Source organism: Drosophila grimshawi, unplaced genomic scaffold, assembly GCF_018153295.1.
Source record: "Drosophila grimshawi isolate 15287-2541.00 unplaced genomic scaffold, ASM1815329v1 contig_1367, whole genome shotgun sequence".
In the NCBI taxonomy this organism is placed as follows: Eukaryota; Metazoa; Arthropoda; class Insecta; order Diptera; family Drosophilidae; genus Drosophila; species Drosophila grimshawi.
This window is the reverse complement of record NW_025062889.1, coordinates 9616295-9635700: the sequence shown is the minus strand read 5'-3', so window position 1 is coordinate 9635700 and position 19406 is coordinate 9616295. Positions and strand designations below refer to the sequence as shown.

Sequence of the window (19406 nt, the reverse complement as noted above, 5' to 3'; positions counted from 1 at the left end):
ACTTATTGAGTATCGAGTACATTAACTCGATTAATATCGATACTATCCGGTTGGTATTTTATTATATCGGTTCTTCGAATATCGATGCTTGGCTTTTTGCTATTGGCCATCACTATTAGGATCACCAGCTGTTTGCATTTGTTGATAAAAAGGCACTGAAGTAATTTTATTAAAATAATGAAAAAGGTGTTAGTTACAGGCGGAACTGGTCTTGTGGGCAAAGCTTTGCAAGCTGTTATAAAAGCTGAACAACCAAGCGATGAGGAATGGTTCTTTGCCGGTTCGAAAGATGCCGATTTAACGTGAGAAAAATTTTTGTGTAAACAAAATTTGGTTTCGTATAACTTATCAAATAACAACAGGAATTTGGCCGCCACGCAGGCATTGTTTGAGAGAGTGAAGCCAACGCATGTGATACACTTGGCTGCCATGGTTGGTGGCCTGTTTCACAATATGAACAACAATCTAGATTTCTTGGTTAGTTGTTGACGGGGACTGATTATGTTTATCTACTGAAAATGATTTCCCTTCAACTCCAGCGTAACAATTGTTTGATCAACGATCATGTGCTGCAAACGGCACATGTGCTGGGCTGCACGAACGTTGTCTCCTGCCTGTCTACGTGCATATTTCCTGACAAGACCAGCTACCCCATTGATGAGACAATGGTGCACAATGGACCGCCACATTCTTCGAACTATGGCTATTCGTATGCGAAGCGTTTGATAGACATACAGAATCATGCCTATCACGACAAGTATGGACACATGTACACATCTGTGATACCATGCAATATATTTGGTCCGCACGATAACTACAAGCCTGAAGTCAGTCACGTGATTCCAGGCATGATCTATCGCATGCACAAGCTACGTACCGATCAGCCCCAGTTGGATGAAAGCGAAAAGATCTTTACAGTCTATGGCAGTGGCAAGCCATTGCGTCAGTTCATCTACTCCCTGGACTTGGCCAAGCTGATGATTTGGGTGCTGAGGCACTACGACAGTGTTGAGCCCATTGTTTTAAGTGTAGACGAAGCGTCAGAGGTAACGATCTATGAGGTAGCTCAGGCCATAGCCAAGGCATTTAACTTTAAGGTGAGTCGTGAGCATATATTATTTGCATTAATCAAACTTTATCAAATTAAAATAATATATATTGCAGGGCAAGCTGGTCTGTGATACGAGCAAGGCAGATGGACAATTCAAGAAAACAGCATCGAATGCAAAGTTGCGCAAAATGTTGCCAGATTTTAAGTTTACAGACTTTGAGGAGGCCATCGAAGCATCTGTGCTCTGGTATACGACTAATTATGATCAGGCTAGGAACTGAATATTGTATTTAAATACATATGTGATGTTTGTTTACAAAATATAACATCAATAAAATCACGCATTTACATCAGATATATATATCTAAATAATTTTTCTTTATTTAATAATTAAATAAGAAGCTAAATTTAGATTCATAGACACTTTATACAACATGTTTAACATATTACATATACATATATACGATTTACGATATAGGAAAAGTTTTAAATAACGGCAAATCTCGGGATCTGGTGCTCTTATGTGTGAAAAGGTGCACGGCTATAAGGGGGGAAATGATCGCTTAACCTAGGTAGAAAAACAATCAAAAAAAACTATATTTGTATAATCTCAATTTGTCTGAATGGGGAGGGGCATATCGTCATTGTTTTTGTTTTGTGGAATATTTTGTGCATGGATATTATTGTAACGTTTTTCGTTCGCAATTCATTGAGCTTGTCCGTAGAACCTAAACTTACAATTAAATATATATTTTACAACTTGTTGGTATAGAGAAGTACCATTAAAATAGAACAGTGGAAAAATGTTCCCTTCACTTATTTGAACTAAAATTAAAATAGATTCAAAAACAGAATTTTCTGGCATTTCAAATAAAGTAGTCAGGTCGAAAAAATGGCTCTTGTCGTGAATAAATTAGAAAGTTCTTCGGGCATGCATGAATGAGAGTGGGGTGGTGGTGTTCTGCTGCTAATGGTGCTTTAGGAGAGAAGTGGTTGAAAGAGTTTTAACAGCAGGACATAGTTGGCTACATTACAAATAGTTCAACTAAACAAAAAAAATGTCATTGCAACAGTTGAGCTGTCGCCTGAATGGATTCCTCATTATGATCATCTTAATCATCTGATTCGGATTCTTCTTCTGCTTCTGCATCTTCTTCATCTACTTCTTCGAATGGTTGGCCAAATCAGAACGCTTTAGAAGCGCTTGAGAAGCAGCGGCTTGCTGCGCTCAGCAAATGCCTGATTAATCCATTTGACGTCGGGCTTGGAGAAGCGGACCGATTGATTCTCGCCGCAATTGGACTCGGCGCTGTAGACACCCTTGAGCCGGACATTGGAGCCGCTGCCGCAGGCTAGCGCGCTGCCCACATCGAATTCACACGAATCGAATTTGGTGGCACTGCACACGCTCGTTCCATCAGCACCACAATCGCTGCGCGCCTGTGCTGAGGCATCGGTCACATGCATAATGGCGCCTTCCTCGTGAACTGTATTGTGTAAGTTGAAATGGAGATTAGTTGGAGCGTATGTGTCGTTAGCGAAGGGCAGCTTAATGCTTACTTGAGAGGGCCTGCTTGCCCCAGCCGGTGGTCACACAGTGCTCCGATGCGCCTGGATCCTCATCGCTGATGCAGATGGGCTGAATGTGGGTGGCGAACTCGAAACGTTTGTCCAAGCGTATGATGGCCAAATCATTGGCATGTGTCGACGGATTGTACGAGGGATGGATATCAATGGTCTTGGCACCCACCAGCTGGAACGGCAATGGCTCATTGGTGCTGCCCAGCTCCCATTCGCCGGCCTTGATGCGCACATCGTTAACGGGCACACTAACGGAATAATTCATCAATTGTAATCTACCAGACTTTAATTCGATTCGGGATTCAACCCACAACTTACCCATTCACACAGCTAGCCGTGGTGATCACGAATTCGTCGCCAATGATGGCGCCACCGCAAAGCAGAGTCTTGCTCGACTCGCGCAGAATCATTGCTTGCCATGGGATTTCAGCAAAGTTGGCATCAATTTCCTTAACGCCAGTGGGCTTGGTGCTGTCAGTAATTAACCGAGACGAATTTTATTAGATTATATTATATTTATAATATATGTATAAATTCAATAATTACCGTGTGTTGCGTGTGGCGCAGACGCCAGCGAGATTGACGGGCCAGGGATCGACGTAGTTGGGATCGCGACAGCACTTGCCGGGAACGCCGCTCTCGGCCACTAGGCAATCGGTGAGTGGCACACGGAAGGCAGCCTCCATGGGGGTCAACTGGATGGGCGTGTCGCTTAGCACACCGATGGCGTTGCAATAGTTCTCCGTGGTGCAGACGAGCGCTGAGGCGCACTTGGCGAAATGCTTGGGCAGCTCGGCGGCTTGCGGTGTGGGGAAGATTTGCGGCGAAAGCTGATCCTCTCCGCGATACACGGGCTTCTCATTCGATGGCTGTGGCACACGGTCCGGCTCGTAACGTTGTGGCTGTGTGGGGCGCGGTTCGCGGTGCGGAATCTCGTTGGATGAGACGGGCGGCAGGTATTCGTTGGTGGGGCGACGTGTCGGCGCTGCCGTGGGCAATGGGCGGTATGCGGGCCTCGTTGGAGCGGGCTGTGTGGGCTGTGGACGGTAGGCTGGCTGTGTGGGCTGTGGGCGGTAGGCCGGCTGTGTCGGCTGTGGGCGTGGCGGTTGGGTGGCACGCGACTGCGTTGGCTGCGGCTGATAGGTGGGACGACGAGTGGTCTGTGGTGGCAAATATTCGGCAACGGGACGACGAGTGGTCTGTGGTGGCAAATATTCGACAACGGGACGACGAGTGGTCGACGGGGGCAAATATTCAGTCGGTTGTGGACGATAGGCCGGCTGGGTGGTGCGCACAGCGGGCACTGTGGGATTCGTGGGCAGCGGGAAGGTCTTCTCGGGCAGATTGAATATGTAGCCATCCTCAGTCAGCGTTGTCGATGGCATGCGGCAGCAAATCTCTGGTGCATAGCAGCGATTTGGCTAAAATAGAGATATGTTGATATAGAAATGAGTCGGGTTAGTTTCAAATGTTGCAGCGAGTCAATTAAAGCAGGCAGCTGCCACATAAATTAACACCAGGCGTTGCCGCAAACAGCTGAGCCAAAGTAGCCAAAGTCGTGTCTGGGCCGTGCTTCAAAGTCCATGCAGCGATGCAGCGCATTAAATTACAAAAAGCCACCAGCAACAAGCAACAAGCGACTTGCAACTCGACTGCTAACTACTCGACTGCCTCGTTTTGCTACCTGATCATTAAAGTGGCCAATGTTGCCTGCCTGTCAATTGCTTTTTGTTTTTTTATCTTGCCTCTTCTTTAGTATTCATTGTGGTGTTAATGGTAACCCAGAAATTTGCAGCTTCATGCTGCAATCTTTTGCAGCAGCATTTTGAAATGCAGCCCCACAAACGTTGTTGCTGTGTCAAGTTTGTCGCCCAAGTCATTTGCTCACTGACAACACCTACACACACTAACCCACACTTATACACACACACACAAGCACAATGACAAAATTTCCGTATTTATATGCTAAATTCACTAATAATTATGGCAAACGGAAATATTTTTCAAAATCTGTAGGCGCGTGACAAAGCAAGTAAAAACGAAAATATGCTGACTAATTTGCTCAAAAATTACCATTAAACTAAACGAAATTGAGTATAAATTAAAGTATATCTATCTATGTTTATTAAACCAAATGCATAATAATATAAATGTTCATATTATCGGCATTTTGTCAGTTTCCACATTAAATTGGCTTAAATTAAAGATTACGAAAGTGATGGAAACCAAAAAAAAAAAAAAACAAACTAAAGAAATTTAAAAATGTTTTAATTTGATTTGACTATGGTTAAATAACAGTAACAGGCTTTTTCTTTTCTTTTGTATACCAATAGTCAAAAGTTTCTGCTATATGAAAAGTGATGAATATGATAAGTATACATATTAGTATATCTATAAAAGTGATATTTTTAATTGCATAACTAAGAATTTAGGAACATAATAAAAACTGCTAAATAGTTCAAGTTATGTATTTATTACGCAAATAACAAATCCAACTCTATTAAGCAATAATAGTACGATAAACACGAACGAATTAGAGGCGAAACAGCAGCAATGGATGATATCTATGTTTTGATTTGTTTTCTACTCGCAAATAACAAATTGTTATTGTTGTTTTATTCAACACTTTGGATTTGCATGCAAGCAATAAAAATAATGCCTGACTCTTGTCGCATTGCTTACGCAATCGCAAATGTTTATATGGCCGCCCACAAAAGAATAGCGAATTGAGAATTCTGCAAACAGATTCGAAACATTGAACACATCCCAAGACGCAGCTCTCAGCTCAGCTTAGCTCGACTCTTGGCTCGGCTCTTGGCTGTTGGCTCTTCACACGGCCGCGTTGTCAACGAGGCGACCTTCTGTTTTATTGTCTCGCGCAATTTGTTACTCATAATTCAAGTAGCAGACGGACGGCAGACGTCAGCGGCTACTGCGGGGCGTGCGAAAGCGAGTGCGAGTTGTGAAAAAAAACAACAACAAAAACAAAAACATACCACAGAAGTCAACAAAAATAATGTGCACATTTGTTAAAAATTAAGCGAAAAGTGAACAGTGACAGCAGCCGAGATTCGTGGCCTGACAAATTAATAATTAAAATTGAATGCGAATGCGAATCGTGTTGCTTCCGTTGACTAGGGCTGAATTTGTCATTGCGGTTGTCCTTCTTGGCTGCCTTAATTTGTTATCATTATCGTTAGTTGGCCCTCTGGCATCATTTTCATCAATTAAGCGTTAATCAAATGTTATCTTAATGTAGACATCACTCATTGAGCATTAAGTCAAGAGACGCACGCATTAAGTTTTATGTAATACATGTTATCAATGAGACTGTTGCTGCGGCCAAGCAAAAAAATAAACAAGTAAATGCTTTAGCCGAGAGTAACAGACTGTGAGATGCCCTGTAACCAGACCTATCATACATTTTCTTTTGCTTACATTACTTTATTAGTCCCTCGGTTCAACGTATTTAAATTGGTGCAGGGTATTAAAAGAAACATCAAAAAAATATATGAAAAAAATTCAACAATGCGAAACTGACATAATTTGTTGTTGTGGTTGATCAATGACAAGCAGCAGGCAGCAGGCATCGGACAGCAGCCCTCAGCGTCCACCTGATCACCGATTAAGTCGCGTCTGCTGCCCTCTTGCTTATGATCAATCATTTTGCAGCTTCGAGATAACAACAGTGACAACAACAACAACAATAAACCGCTGCTACTTGTACAGCCGACAGCTAAAATATGTAATCGCCAGCCAACAGCAACAACAACAATGACGTCAAAATGCTTTTAATAAATTTTGTTGGCCATACAACATGTTGTTTTGTTGTTGTTGTTGTTTTTGTTGTTTTTGCCTGTCTCTGCTGCTGAGCGCTGCAATTTGTTAATAATGTTGCAATTACAATAAGTATATGAAATTTTATGAAACTTATTTTAATGCCATTGGTAAGCGAGGCTGGCAGCGCAGGCTCGCCAGCTGCTTCAAGTCAAAAAACAAATGACTTAGGCAACGAACTGACCAAAGGCCGTATTGTTAACGAAATGTATGCAAAACTTAAAATATCAATTACTCTGTCTTAAGGTGTTGCCTAAAATATTACTTTAAGCTAATAGCAAAACATGATACTAGAAAATTTGTTAGAAGTTTGTTGCTTTAAAAAAAAATTTGTTAGATTTAACAAAACGCTTCTACACCCCATATATAATATGTATATGGCTTGTCCTAGTTAAAATTTTGATTTAGCTACCAAAAATGATCATTAGTGCTCTTGGACAACCTATTGGTAAATGAAGCCTTCGTGTATACTTCCATTCGAAATGTCAAGAGTGTATCTGGCACCTTATGTAAAATTGAAATTTATGACACAAATGTTTCGCGAATTTGTTTTTATGGCAGCTTTAATGTGGCAAATACCCCTGTATTAAATTCCTACATCTTGTATATGATTTTTTTTTTTTTGCTTTGACTATTTATGGGCCTATAAAAATACAATTTTTTGATTTTGTGTTTATGCTTTTGGCATCTTACATTTGGCCCGGCCCTCATGTGCATGTAGCAAGCAAGCAACATTTTGTTGCTCAAGTTTGTCGCTTAAGTCTTTTGTTTATGCATCGTCTTCTTAACCATAAATAATGCATGTCCGAAATACTGCTAATTTATAGCGCAGGTCAACTAGGTGGCGAATAAATGAATCCAAATTATTACACGCCTTTCTGATCTATTAATTATGTGCCCAGTGGATCTAAAATTGTTATTACAACCTCATATAAATTATATATGTATATGCGTGCATATCTATAACAAAAATCATTGATAATGATATGCATGCATTAGCCGCTACAGTTTTACAAATTCCAAACACTCATAAATTAGAAGAAAAAATAAATAAAATAAATGCATAAAAACAAATTGTTAAACGCTGTCAACGATTGCCTGACAGCGTCTTGTTGTCGACCTAGACCTTGAAGTTGTAGTTGTCATCTTCAACATCACCATCATCATCATCATCGTCATCATTATTATTGTTATTGATGGCGTTTACCGCTGATGTGTGTGCCTCGACATGCTCTGTTTGTTGTGTTAGCCTTTTGTGGCTTTTTTTTTCTTCATTGTTTTGTATTACGGCTTTTGCCTCTACAACAACACAGTTACAGCTAGCCATACAACTGTCCACATTAAAAGCTTAAATAACGCAACATTTGAGACAGCAAATCTAGGCAAAATGCCCAATGCCTGCCATGCGGAATGCTAGGTCACTAGATTACTGCGAACAGCAAAGAGATTAAAGAAATGATAATACTAGCATAAATTAATGCAAAAAAAAAACTATAAAAAATCTTTTTTTCAATTAAATTTTAACCCTTGGAATATTATTGAAAGTGAATATATAAAAAAATACTGTATCTTTATAAAATTGCTTGAGTGTTATACATTTTTATTTATTACGCTGTGTAAAATGTCAATAAGTAAGAAGCTTAAAAATTTGACAAAGTTGCAAGTGTTAAACCGGCTCGAGAAGAAGAAAAAATGTTCGATTTACATAAATTACATGGAAGTGGAACAAAAACTGACTAAAAATTGAGTTCACGCAATGCGGCATGTTATAAAATGTAAAACATTCAACTTGCACAGCAGCTTAAATGATAAATGACCATAATGAAAATACGCGCCATAATCACCTTTATAATTATGTGTGATATACATTTAAGTTTGCGGGCCTAAATACATTCTTTCAGATCAGTTGGTCGGATGATCAATTAAACACTAAAACTAAAAAGGGAGCGTTCTCAATCAGCGTGCCAAATGCTGAAGCTGAAGATGAAGCTTAAAGGTCGGTCAATAGCCGATATGGGCGCAGTGGGCATGCGTCGCATGTGGCATGTAAACATTAATTGATCAGATATCCGCATTGCAACAACTGCAGCCCGTACCAAAATCAGAACGAGAGTTACGAGTTGGGCTAGGCCGCAATGTGGCCTCTCCCAAGGCGTCACTTGCAAGGCGAAATTGTAACTCTGGACAGGCAGAGAGGGTTGCCAACCAGCTAACCAGCTAACCAGCCAGCCAGCTAGCCAGCCAGTCGAACGACCTTGCAATGTTGCATTCCGCGCATTTTTCACTGTTAAACTACTTAAGTTATTTTTGCCTCTTCGCACTCTTGTAAATTAGGGATACATTGTGGCAACTGGTTCGTCTATACACACAGCTGAACCGAATGATATTGTTGTTGCATATGCTGCTTGTTGTCCCCAGCGTGCATTTTGTAGCATGCCACGCAATTGGCGTCAATGCCTGCATAACTTAACGAGTTCGAGGCACCTTTGTGGTGCGTAATCGTCGCTGGACCTGCTCGTCGCCAGCTGCTGGGGCTGAGGCTGCCGCTGCTGTTGCTGTTGAGTCGAGGCAAATTATGAGACTGTGGCCCACCGAAATGAGCAGTCACAAAAAAACAAAAAACAAAATACAAAAAAACAACGAAATAAGAAACATCAACTGACTGCAACGATTTCAGTTTTAAGTGCGTGGTTGCAACTGCAGCGTCTGCAACATAATTCACTTGCTGTGATGATTTTTTGTATTTTTACATTTTTGTTGTTGTTGTTTTTTGACTTTTCGTTCAACATGCGGCAACAGGCAACCAGAGCGTTGAGTACGCAACTGACCCGTTTTGTTGGCCATTGCATGTAAACAAATTATGCAATTGCAATGCCAGCACCAGCTCTGTATAAATCGTGAAGAAAACTAGTGCCATCCTGTTCGCTCTAGCCTGACAGTGGCGTCTGTTTCGCTCTATTTTTCTCTCTCTCTGACTCTCTCTCTCTCTCTCTTTCTGACTCTCTCTGTCTTAACTGACTAGTATTCTGGTAGGCCGTAATTTAACACATTTTCGGCTTGAATGCATTTCATGCACATTACTTGTAAGTTCAACTGCATTCCATTGCTTGATTGCCACTTGACGGCATCAAGTTCGTTGCCTGACTCTTTCGTTTTGACATTGCCACTGACTATGGCAGCAGTAGCGGCAGCGCCAGCGCTAGCGTCAACGGTCTCGGGCTTGGGTAATATCATTGTAATACGATGCAAATCAGTTACATTTTCCCCTGTATGCATGTTAATCAAAGCAACAACATTGTCTGTTATTGACTTTAGGCTAAAAGCTAAACTTTGTTGGCATATCTTATGGTTCCTACAAAAAGGTCATCAAGCAGCACAACTAAAATTTTAATGACGAAACGCTTCCAGGCATATTGCAAATTAAGCAGCAAGTGCAAATACAATCGGAACAGACTTAATTAAAAAAAAAAACCAAAAAAAACTGTGAACATGCCAAATAAAAGCCAAATGTAGAAACAATATTTAATCTGAAGCTGTGTATATATTGCCGGACTTCAACCTACAGTGAGTCAATATTTTCAAGTAGATTTGATGGTAATTTAAGCTTCTCCCATCCCACACAGTGTTGACTCATCTTGGCAAATTCTACTTTTTGTGTCATGTCAAATCAAATTTCAATCTCAGATTGTAAAGGCGGACAATTCGTCATCTCGTAGAATTGGGAAAACAAAAACCAAATAGATCAAAAGTTGAGCGAAATTTGCATATAGTTACAGAAACCAACAACAACAATCAGCAATAACAAAAGAATATTTTGTCTGAAAATGTTAACTAATTGTGTGCTAATAAGCTGCATCTGTATCTGTTGTGGGTTTTTTTCAAGCTGCTGCTGGCTGTTTTTGGCTGGTTGTTGTTGCTGTTGCAGTTGTAATTTGCATTGCTTGTGAAATGTGCTACGATTGCTGCAGTTATCTATGTAGTGCTACTTTGTTTTCGGGGCATCTCATCATTGGCACATCCAAATGCGGTTTGATGCCGTTGCGGGTTTTTTTTCTATTGCTTTGCGGATGCCCGCCAACAAAACTTATAACTTTTGATACGCCCAGACAACTTGCCGGTGCTAATGATTACTTTTTGTGTGTGCGTCCCTCTTTTTTTTTTCTTCGTATTTGTGTTGCACAAGTTGAGCCAATTAAGCGGTCTTTGGCCTGACAAATGTCGCATTGAAACTTACCCCCTGCTTTTTGACATAGTTGACGGCGCTGATTTCACCATTGCGGCAATCTTGTGACGACACACAATCCGAATCACGTGGACAGGTGGCAAACGGAACAGGTGTGGTTGTTGTGGTCGTTCTCCGGGTTGTTGTGGTGGTTGGCACTGGGCGATAGGTGCAGCAAATGTTTGATTCAGGATTGCAGTTCTGCAAAGAATAAAGGAAACAATTGGGAATTAATCATATGCGTATGCCAAGTATTTAAGTTCTTCTTTTAATACATCCTCTCTAAATTTAATATTTTTCTTTGCTACAGCTTTCAACATTTTATATTTTGTGTGTTCAGGTTTTATGTAGGCGCTAAATTTCATATTTTTATGGGCTGTTAACTTTGGAACCCTTTTAATGACCCAGCTGTGTCTTAGTTTTCAGTGCACTTCAGCTCACTTTGCAGTTCATTTCGAACAAATTTAATATACATATTTTAACTGCTGCTCATGGGCCATAAAAAGTCAACTGACTACTGCAACTAACTTGCCAAAAGATACGCACACGAACACACACACACACACACAGACATCTCACTGTCCAGTTGACTGGTCGCGTAATCAATCAATGTGTTTAGCAACTGCGTACTTGACCAACAGTGTTAGCCATAAAGTTGCAACTTGTTGGCATCGGCATTAATTAGGCGGCCTAAACGATCGTTGCTTCTGCCACAGCAATTGTTGTTGTCAACTCTGTCGCCTTTGGCAAAAGGTCAGCAAAGCGGCCATTGCAGTTGCATAAATGATGTGTTAAACTAATGCCCAAGCAAATGCATTTTGCTTTTTCTTACTCAGTCTTGAGGATTTTTTTTTATTATCGTTTAGCACCTTGGTGGCATTGCTGCCAATTTGCATTGAACTTTGCCGCCTTCATTCAACGGTCTTATGATATTCTATCGAAACCTTCGCATGCCCGTCGTCCAGCTGGCATTTCGACAATTGCAAATTAATAATTATAATCATGTTGTCTGGCCTCAGGCCAAAAGTTCAAGAATGGCCAAGGTGTTTGTGATTCTGTTTCTATTCTAAATATTGTGCTCTGCCTTTTTCATTATTGTTTAAAGCTACAATAGCATCACGGTAGTCGGAGGCGTGCTTTAGACGTATATGCAAATCAATTAGCTTGGCCATGCCACATCTTAAATGCAGCATAAACATGCCTAACAGCGGGTTAAAGTTGGTGTCATTAATCTTAATTATGCAACTCATTCATTTTTGAACTTATTTCCTAGGCACAGAAAAACCAGTTCACTGCTCACCTATAGAACGATATATAATTATAATTCTTATACTATATATCAATCAATCGATCTCCCTTTCTGTCTGTCGCGTTGTGAATAGTGATGTTCACATTTTACAGTCCCGCACAAAACAAAAACTCAAAACTCGCGCTTAAATTATTGAAATCGAACTAATCGACCTTGGGTAATAAAGCGCTGATCGCTGGACACGCTCAAATCGATATTCGAAAACAAGAAATTCTTGTCAAAACACATATAGAACATGAGTTTTTCTCATAGACCCTATGCCAACGTACTAACACAATCGAATCGCAACGCGCTTAAATCTAGCAAAACTAATTTATGAAACAGTTTTATGGGAAGATTAAAAAAAAAGTTAGTTGTCTATAAGGCACTTAAAGCAAAGCAACGAACGTGCATATTTAATAAATGTCAATACATCTATCTGGTTAACCATTGACATGACTGAAGAGTTAATCAGTATTCAAATGGCTAACAATCTGCGTTATGAATTTATCATGTTAAGTACGCACGTGTAAGCACGAACACCTAAATCTAAAATAAGCTATGAACTATTCTCAACAAACCGGATGAGAAACTAAGTTCAATTCAGTTCGGTATATTATATCACATTTTGGACGCATAGGTTGTTAAACCTATAAGCAAACGGAACGTTCGGCGTTTTTGATTTTATTGACAATAAGTCAATAATCATAATAATAATCGCACAGCACTTGACATCATCAAGCTGAGAAGCTGAGAATTTTTCTACTGTGCTTTGTTTTTATTGTTGTATACATCATTTTAATTGCTTGTGTGCGCAATCATTTTTCGAATTATTGAGATATTCACAAAAATATTTGGCTTGATTATTGATTTAGCATCCCTGACACGCAATGTGCTAATAATAACAATACGTGGTAATAAAAGAAACAACAATAACCACAGAAAAAAACACATAAAATAAAATCTCAAATATTTAAATACGTATACAATCCAAGCGCTAAAGCGGATTCCCTTAAGCGTTAAACTGTAAACTGTTCAGGAAATGCAAACAGATTGAGAAAAATAAAGAAAAATAAAAACAGTTGGCATAACTCGCTCTGTTGACTGTGTCAATGTCAAGTTTACACACACACGTTAGATGGCTGCCAAATTTGGCCAACAAACAACTCGCTGACTCAACTCGAGAAGCCCACGCGTTCGCAATGTGTCTCTTTGTCAATTTGCCAGGCGCAAATTTGTCAGCATTTGTTGTTTGTAAATATTTGTTCGCTATTGTTACAGTTTCTTTTGGGAGCTACATATTTGTCTGTATGTAGATATCATTGATTGATGATCATTTAAATTAATTTAATTACTGATTGAAGCTTTGCCTAAGTCGTCTCAATAAACCGAACTAGACAATTAATCTTAGAAGGCGACAGCGCTCAGCTCTTAAATACTGCCATTAATAGTCGCACATATTATAGACATTCTCTCGAATTCCAGGTTCATTGCTCTAAGCAACTTAAATGACCACATTTTAGCAGCTGAGCTGTTCAGCTGCCCATTTTGGCACGCATTAAATTTAGCCTTATTAGCTACAGCTAATCAGCATCTTTGCAAATTTGAAGCATGAAACACAAACTTGGCTTTAAGACGTTAAATATTGTCATTTATTTTATTTAAAACCAGAAACGTTTTTTCTAATTGATTTATTAAAATGCTTGAAATGCATTCCAATGACTTTAAGACAATATACGTTAGCAAAATAGTTTATATATATATATATACATATATGAATATATACAATCATTTGAATCTTAAGAGATACGCTTCTCTAAATAATCTTGTTTTTTCTGTTTTTCTCTTTATTTCTATTTTCAATTTATTCTCTCAATTCTCAATTTATTCAGCCGCGGGCTAATTGCCAGTGGAACAGCTGAAGCCCACAGAATTCTATTTGTGAACGTAATTAAATTTGTCATCAATAAAATTGTATTTGCTGTTGTTATTTAAGTAACCAAACTTGTCGTCGCTGGTCAGCGGGTCAAATTTGCACTTGAGGCGCCGTTGGCAACGGCAACAGCAGGCGTAGATCGGCTTCAATAATTTTTAATTAAAAAGCTTAATTCCGTTGCTTGGTGTTGCAATGTAAGCGCAATATAAAATACATTTTTATAACGTGTACATACAAACGCAGATGCGTGTAGATGCGGCAAGTTTGTTGCCTAAGTCTTTTGTTAGTAGCGACTTTAAAAGCGGAATAAGTTATTAAAATTGGTTTTCAATAAAACTGTCGCTATTCGCTGACTTTTGGACAGGAATTCAACTTCTGAAACAGCGGCAAAATGAATCGATAAAAGTGAACTTCCAATTGAGGATTGTTTTATGTTAAATTTTATGGGGCAGGCTCTCAATATGCAAAATAAAACATTTCGAAAATAAAAAAAAGTGGAGCGACTTTTGCATTTACATAAATTTCTTTCTGGCAAGCGGCGAACTTGGCAGAGCAGCAATTAAACATGAACTTCACTTTTTATTTCACTTGCCAGCTATTACGAAATGCGGCAACGACGAAAGGTTGAATGTGTTTTTTGTTACTTTTCGAAAACTGACAAACCGGAAAATAACGGCAACTGTGCCAACAATAAAAAAAATGCAGATCAGATCTGGCTAATCAAGCGTATTGCAATGTTTTCAACATTATCGACCGCAGACAGGCTTTTAATTTGGAGTTGGCTTTTGTACGGTTGCCGATCGCTTGTCAAGCGCCTGCCACATTTTTGAATGTTGGGTTTAACCGAACCACAATCGATGCGCATTATGCAATTATTAGCCAGTTAGCTAGCAACAACTGGAATAGTTTTAGTAGTCTTACCTGAATCTTGGGCAGCTGCTGGCTGAAGTAGCCATTCTGGCACTGATCCAGACGCACACACTGCTGTCCATTGGTGCACCTGAGCTGCTCCAGCGGCGGCAGATATGTGGGTGCCTGGAACGGTGCCGCTTGCCTGCTAATCACCGCATGGTGCAGGAACACATTCGATGCCGGATTCACCGAGAAGTGCGTTTCGGGATGCACTTTAATATCGTTTTGATATTGACCATTGAGGAACATGTTGCCTTGATAGCTGGCATTGGCGGTGCCGTGCATTGCCAGCAGAAGTGGCAGCACCAAAGCGAGTGAGCTTCGAAACCGTGACATGGCTTTTGATTCTTTATTCCAAATATGTGTCTGGTCTGTAAAAATATTAATCAAAATATACATAAAATGAACGAGTAATTTATTTTAAAAATCTAAAAAAAAGTTTAAATTTATTGTTATTGAAAATAGATTAAGATTTTATTTGAATTTAAATCAATTTGGTTTTAAAAACGTATTTCTTTTCTCCAAAATGCAGAATAAAATAATCTTATGAGCTAACTATTAGTAATTAATAACTATATAGCTATAATTAACCAGATATTCCGGTTCGTAAATTATTAAAACCAGTCAGTATTAAACAGCGTATACTAGATCAAGAACTATCATTTTAAAATAGATTACTGAAGCATTTAGCAATTAGCACTGGCTGACTAAGTGTTAGCCGGCCGGCTATAAGACCAGCTGGCAATCTGTCAGTGATGTTGTTGCTGTTGTTATTGTCGTCATCAACAATGAAATGCAAAATAACGTGATGACATATTTCGCAAGAGGAACGCACAGAATGCCATAAAAGTGCACTAGCCGGATACCCTGAAGCCGTTGAGAGGAGGCCTCAAGCAGCCTACACGCTGTGCGGATTGCCAGCTTTGGATATTGCAATGAGTCGGCTCCATGACAACAGCAACAACAGCAACAGCAACAACAACAACCAGAACAAGTAACAAGCAGCAAGCAACAAGTACTACTACAATATGGTTAACACGGCAAATGGCACTTGCTGCTGACAGGCAGACAGCTTGACTCTCGAACGGAGTCTCCACTTTGGAGTCCAGTGCGTGACGTTAGCCTTTTGGGCAGATTGTCTACAAGTTGTTTGCGCAAAGGAATTTCAGTGTCTAGCACACAACTGGTTTTGGCCAAAAAGACTTCCGAAAACTTGCAAAAGATATGCCTACATATTCTATAGACTTATATACACATATCATAGATACACATATACAAGTTTATTTATTATTGCCCCCCTGCAGGCGGCTGCTGTGCAATTTGTCAAAGTTTCTAAGTCAGATAAATTATGAAGCAGCGATTGCTGCGCCTGCTCTAACTTGATGTATCTGTTGGATGTGTCTAACTGTGCGTCTGTACGTCTGTCTGTCTGACTATCTATATCTGTCCGTCGATCTATTCATTAAAGCATTGCTAAGCTGTTTGGCCGCTCGATTACGCAAAGAGGCGTTGTCGACGTTTGGTTAGTTAATTCTTTGGCTTCTGGCCCGCCCATCTTGGCGTTTAGTGCGGCAATTTCATAATTGATGGCACCTGCCAAGTTAGTGTCTAAATTGACAAACTTATACTTAATTCATTTGCATAGATCGTTAGCTCAGGCAGGATGTTAACATTTGTTGGCAAGACCAGTTCATGTGAACTGTGCATTTTGTATATGTTTAAATCCTGCTTGCTGACTCAAAGCCAATACAAAAAAAAAAAAAGTTAACTTGGCTCGTAAATTGTCATAGCGACAATAGAAAATGAAAAGCAAATGCCGCCAAGAAATTTGCATTTAAAGATAAACACGATATTCTTAGATACAAATGGCGAATCGACAGTTCTTACGATGTTCGAACTAAGCCAAAATTGGCTAGATGCGTGCCACATGACTCAATGCTATAAATAAGTATATTGACAGACAACTAACAAAATTCCCCCAATTAAGCGTGTTTGAAAAAATTCAAAATTATTGGTTTTACCACAACGAATTTTGTTGTCCAGCAGCTGATGTTGGTGTTCTTATTGTTGTATTTTAATTTGCATAAAATATGTTATGCGATTTTGCTTTGTTGGCTGCGCTCATTAAAAAGCTTGTATGTGTGTTGGTAAGTTTCTAATACTTTCTCTATAATTCGCTCAGAAGTCAGCTGTCAAAATTTTGAATATTTTTAATTTTTATTTTTTGTTTTGCCATTTTCTATTATAGATTGATGCGCAGATTCATAAATTCTTGAGTTTGAGTGGGGAATTACGCGGCCTCGGGTAGCTGTCTGAAATTTGTCAGTGACACACTTTTCAACGGGAATCGATGAACCTGGTGAGCTGAGGTGTGCTCAAAACAAAAGACTTAGACAACGAACTTTGTTCGGGAATGTGATTCGGTGAGTTTTTTGTTCAGAGTAGCCAAAATAAAATAACTGCTAATGCTAATGCTGATTAATTTAAATTTAAATGGAATGCAGCAAATTAATTCAAACACACACACGCACATAATGCTTTCAGCTGGTCATATGTAAATCTTTTGTTGTCGGTGGTGCTGTGGAAAGTGAGGCTTCCGCCTGAACTTGTGTTTAGTTAGCGCTTAAGCCGTTTGGGTTCTGTGACTGATTTTCACATAAATTAAAACCGCAAATGTTGCTTGCGTTGTCTGGGGGCTCATCTGGCCAAGTTGCTGCCGTATGCAATTTTGCAATAGCGGCGCAAAGTTCAGATCGCATCTCTAGCAAATAAATTTCAAGTGAGTTAAACACAATGCACGGCCAAGACAAGGCGGGCAGCCAGACAGACAGAAAGACAGACATGCGGTTAGGCTGAACTGAGGGACTGTGTGGCACAGGCAGCAGCACCAGCAGCCGCAGCAGCCGCCGCAGCAACAACTGAATCAATCAAACCATCCATCAATCAATCAACCGCAAATGAATTTAATTTTCAACCACAAACAAAACGTCACGGCACAATTTACAGTTAATTTTGGTGGATTGTACAATTGTATGGCACAAGTAAATCACTCTTTGATTAAACTCTAGCAGTTATCCTTAAAAAATGAATACATATCAAAACCATATCCTTGGCGCCTGGCACTTGTCACTTGGTCACATAATGTTGCGCAGAGTCTTTAACTTAAAGTTCATTTCTTATCACTACTCACACACTGTCTCATTTATTTAAGTATTAATTTAAGTTATGTGTATGTATATAAATTATTATAATATCTTCTTACATACAGCTAAGTTTTTTTATGTTGGGTATGATCTAAACTCGCACAATTAAACGCACGAAACGAACAACTTCAATACTTCAATATGATTGTAAACATTTTTACCAACATCCTCGTTTTTATATGCGGCCCAGCAAACGTTTGGCAGCGTCAGCGTCTACGTCAGCGTCGCAGCTTCACAAACAAGCAGCACCCAAGCAGCGCCGAGCAGCGTACAACAAACACAATAGCTGGCGTCGACGACGCTGTCGCGAAGATGCGAACAAGTGGAATTAAGCAGAAGACAACAGCAGCAACGGCGGCAGCAGCAGCGGCAGCAGCAGCAGCAGTAGCAGCAGCGACGGCAGCAGCAGCAGCGGCAGCCACAACAACAAAAGCACTGACGCCAGCACATGCGACGCTGCGCAGTCGCTGTCGCAGTCGCTGCTCTTGCTCACTTTCGTTGGCAGCAGTTCTCTCACAGAGAGAGGCCAAAAAAGAAGAGAGAGAGAGCGAGGGAGACAAAGAGAGAGAGAGAGAGAGCTTAGGCTTTAGCTGTATGACCGTGCTGACTTTCAGTGCAGGCGAGTATGCTCAGCTGAGCAGATCAGATCAGATCAGAGCAGAGCAGAGCTTCTTTAGGTATTTTTGGTATCAGACGCAACTTTTCCAAAAAGCCCTTCCGCTATATTCGAGTGTTGACTTGTGTTGTTTTACTAGTTTGGTTCTAGTTTTATGTTTGTGTTTTTGTCTGTGGGTAGTGCTGTTTTTGGCTTGATTTTAAGACCGGCAGCTAATTGATTTTTTTCTGCTTAGTGAGTTTTAGGAGCATTAGGCAAATTTTTTTGTAGAGCCGAAAACATTTTATGACACCCAACACATTTGCATTTTATGCGGTAATTCTATTTAATGAAACAGGCAATTTGTCAATTTTTTTTTTTGCCACTTGCCTACAGTTTCCTTTTTTTTTTTTTGCTTAAGCACGCAAAATTTTATAGCTGGGAAATAATTAAATCTCAACGTCTGTATTAAAGGCAGGCAATTAAAGTCCCAAACAAATCCGGGTTGATATTCTAAGCAAAACGTCATCGTCATTCGGCACTGTCATAGCGAAAGCCAAGATGCTGATTCACAAGGCGGACAAAACGAATACAATGACAGGATAGTTTTAAATGCGAATACTGTGCACAAGGCAGACAAAACAATTAATTAACAAAATTAAATATTGATCGCGCTAAAGCAAAAGACCGCCAAAAACAAATAAGTCGAAAGAGTAGCCCAAAAAAAAAAAAACAGCCATCGAATTTAAACAAACCCACTGCTTTAGACGTGTGAAAAATC

At 39.8% G+C, this 19406-nt stretch overlaps 2 protein-coding genes across 3 annotated transcripts; one reads left to right on the top strand and one right to left on the bottom strand.

The window, feature by feature from the left end:
* The first annotated feature begins 113 nt into the window (after positions 1-113).
* Positions 114-1412, top strand: LOC6560438 (probable GDP-L-fucose synthase). Its single transcript, XM_001986249.3, has 4 exons — positions 114-302; positions 363-477; positions 540-1097; positions 1165-1412. Exons 1-4 carry the CDS (start codon positions 178-180, stop codon positions 1330-1332), a joined length of 966 nt encoding a protein of 321 aa, XP_001986285.1. The 5' UTR covers positions 114-177; the 3' UTR covers positions 1333-1412.
* On the bottom strand, positions 1396-18133 carry LOC6560414 (inactive serine protease scarface). 2 transcript variants are annotated; one of them, XM_001986248.3, is made up of 7 exons: positions 18094-18133; positions 14837-15198; positions 10704-10892; positions 3179-4053; positions 2951-3103; positions 2612-2880; positions 1396-2538 (listed from the first exon to the last, which is right to left on the bottom strand). In XM_001986248.3, exons 2-7 carry the CDS (start codon positions 15161-15163, stop codon positions 2246-2248), a joined length of 2106 nt encoding a protein of 701 aa, XP_001986284.1. In that variant the 5' UTR covers positions 15164-15198; positions 18094-18133; the 3' UTR covers positions 1396-2245. The 2 variants fall into 2 exon arrangements, with proteins under 2 accessions (XP_001986284.1, XP_043072327.1); XM_043216392.1 differs by lacking the exon at positions 18094-18133 and adding an exon at positions 17359-17412 and having other exon boundaries at positions 1437-2538.
* Between the last annotated feature and the right edge of the window lie 1273 nt (positions 18134-19406).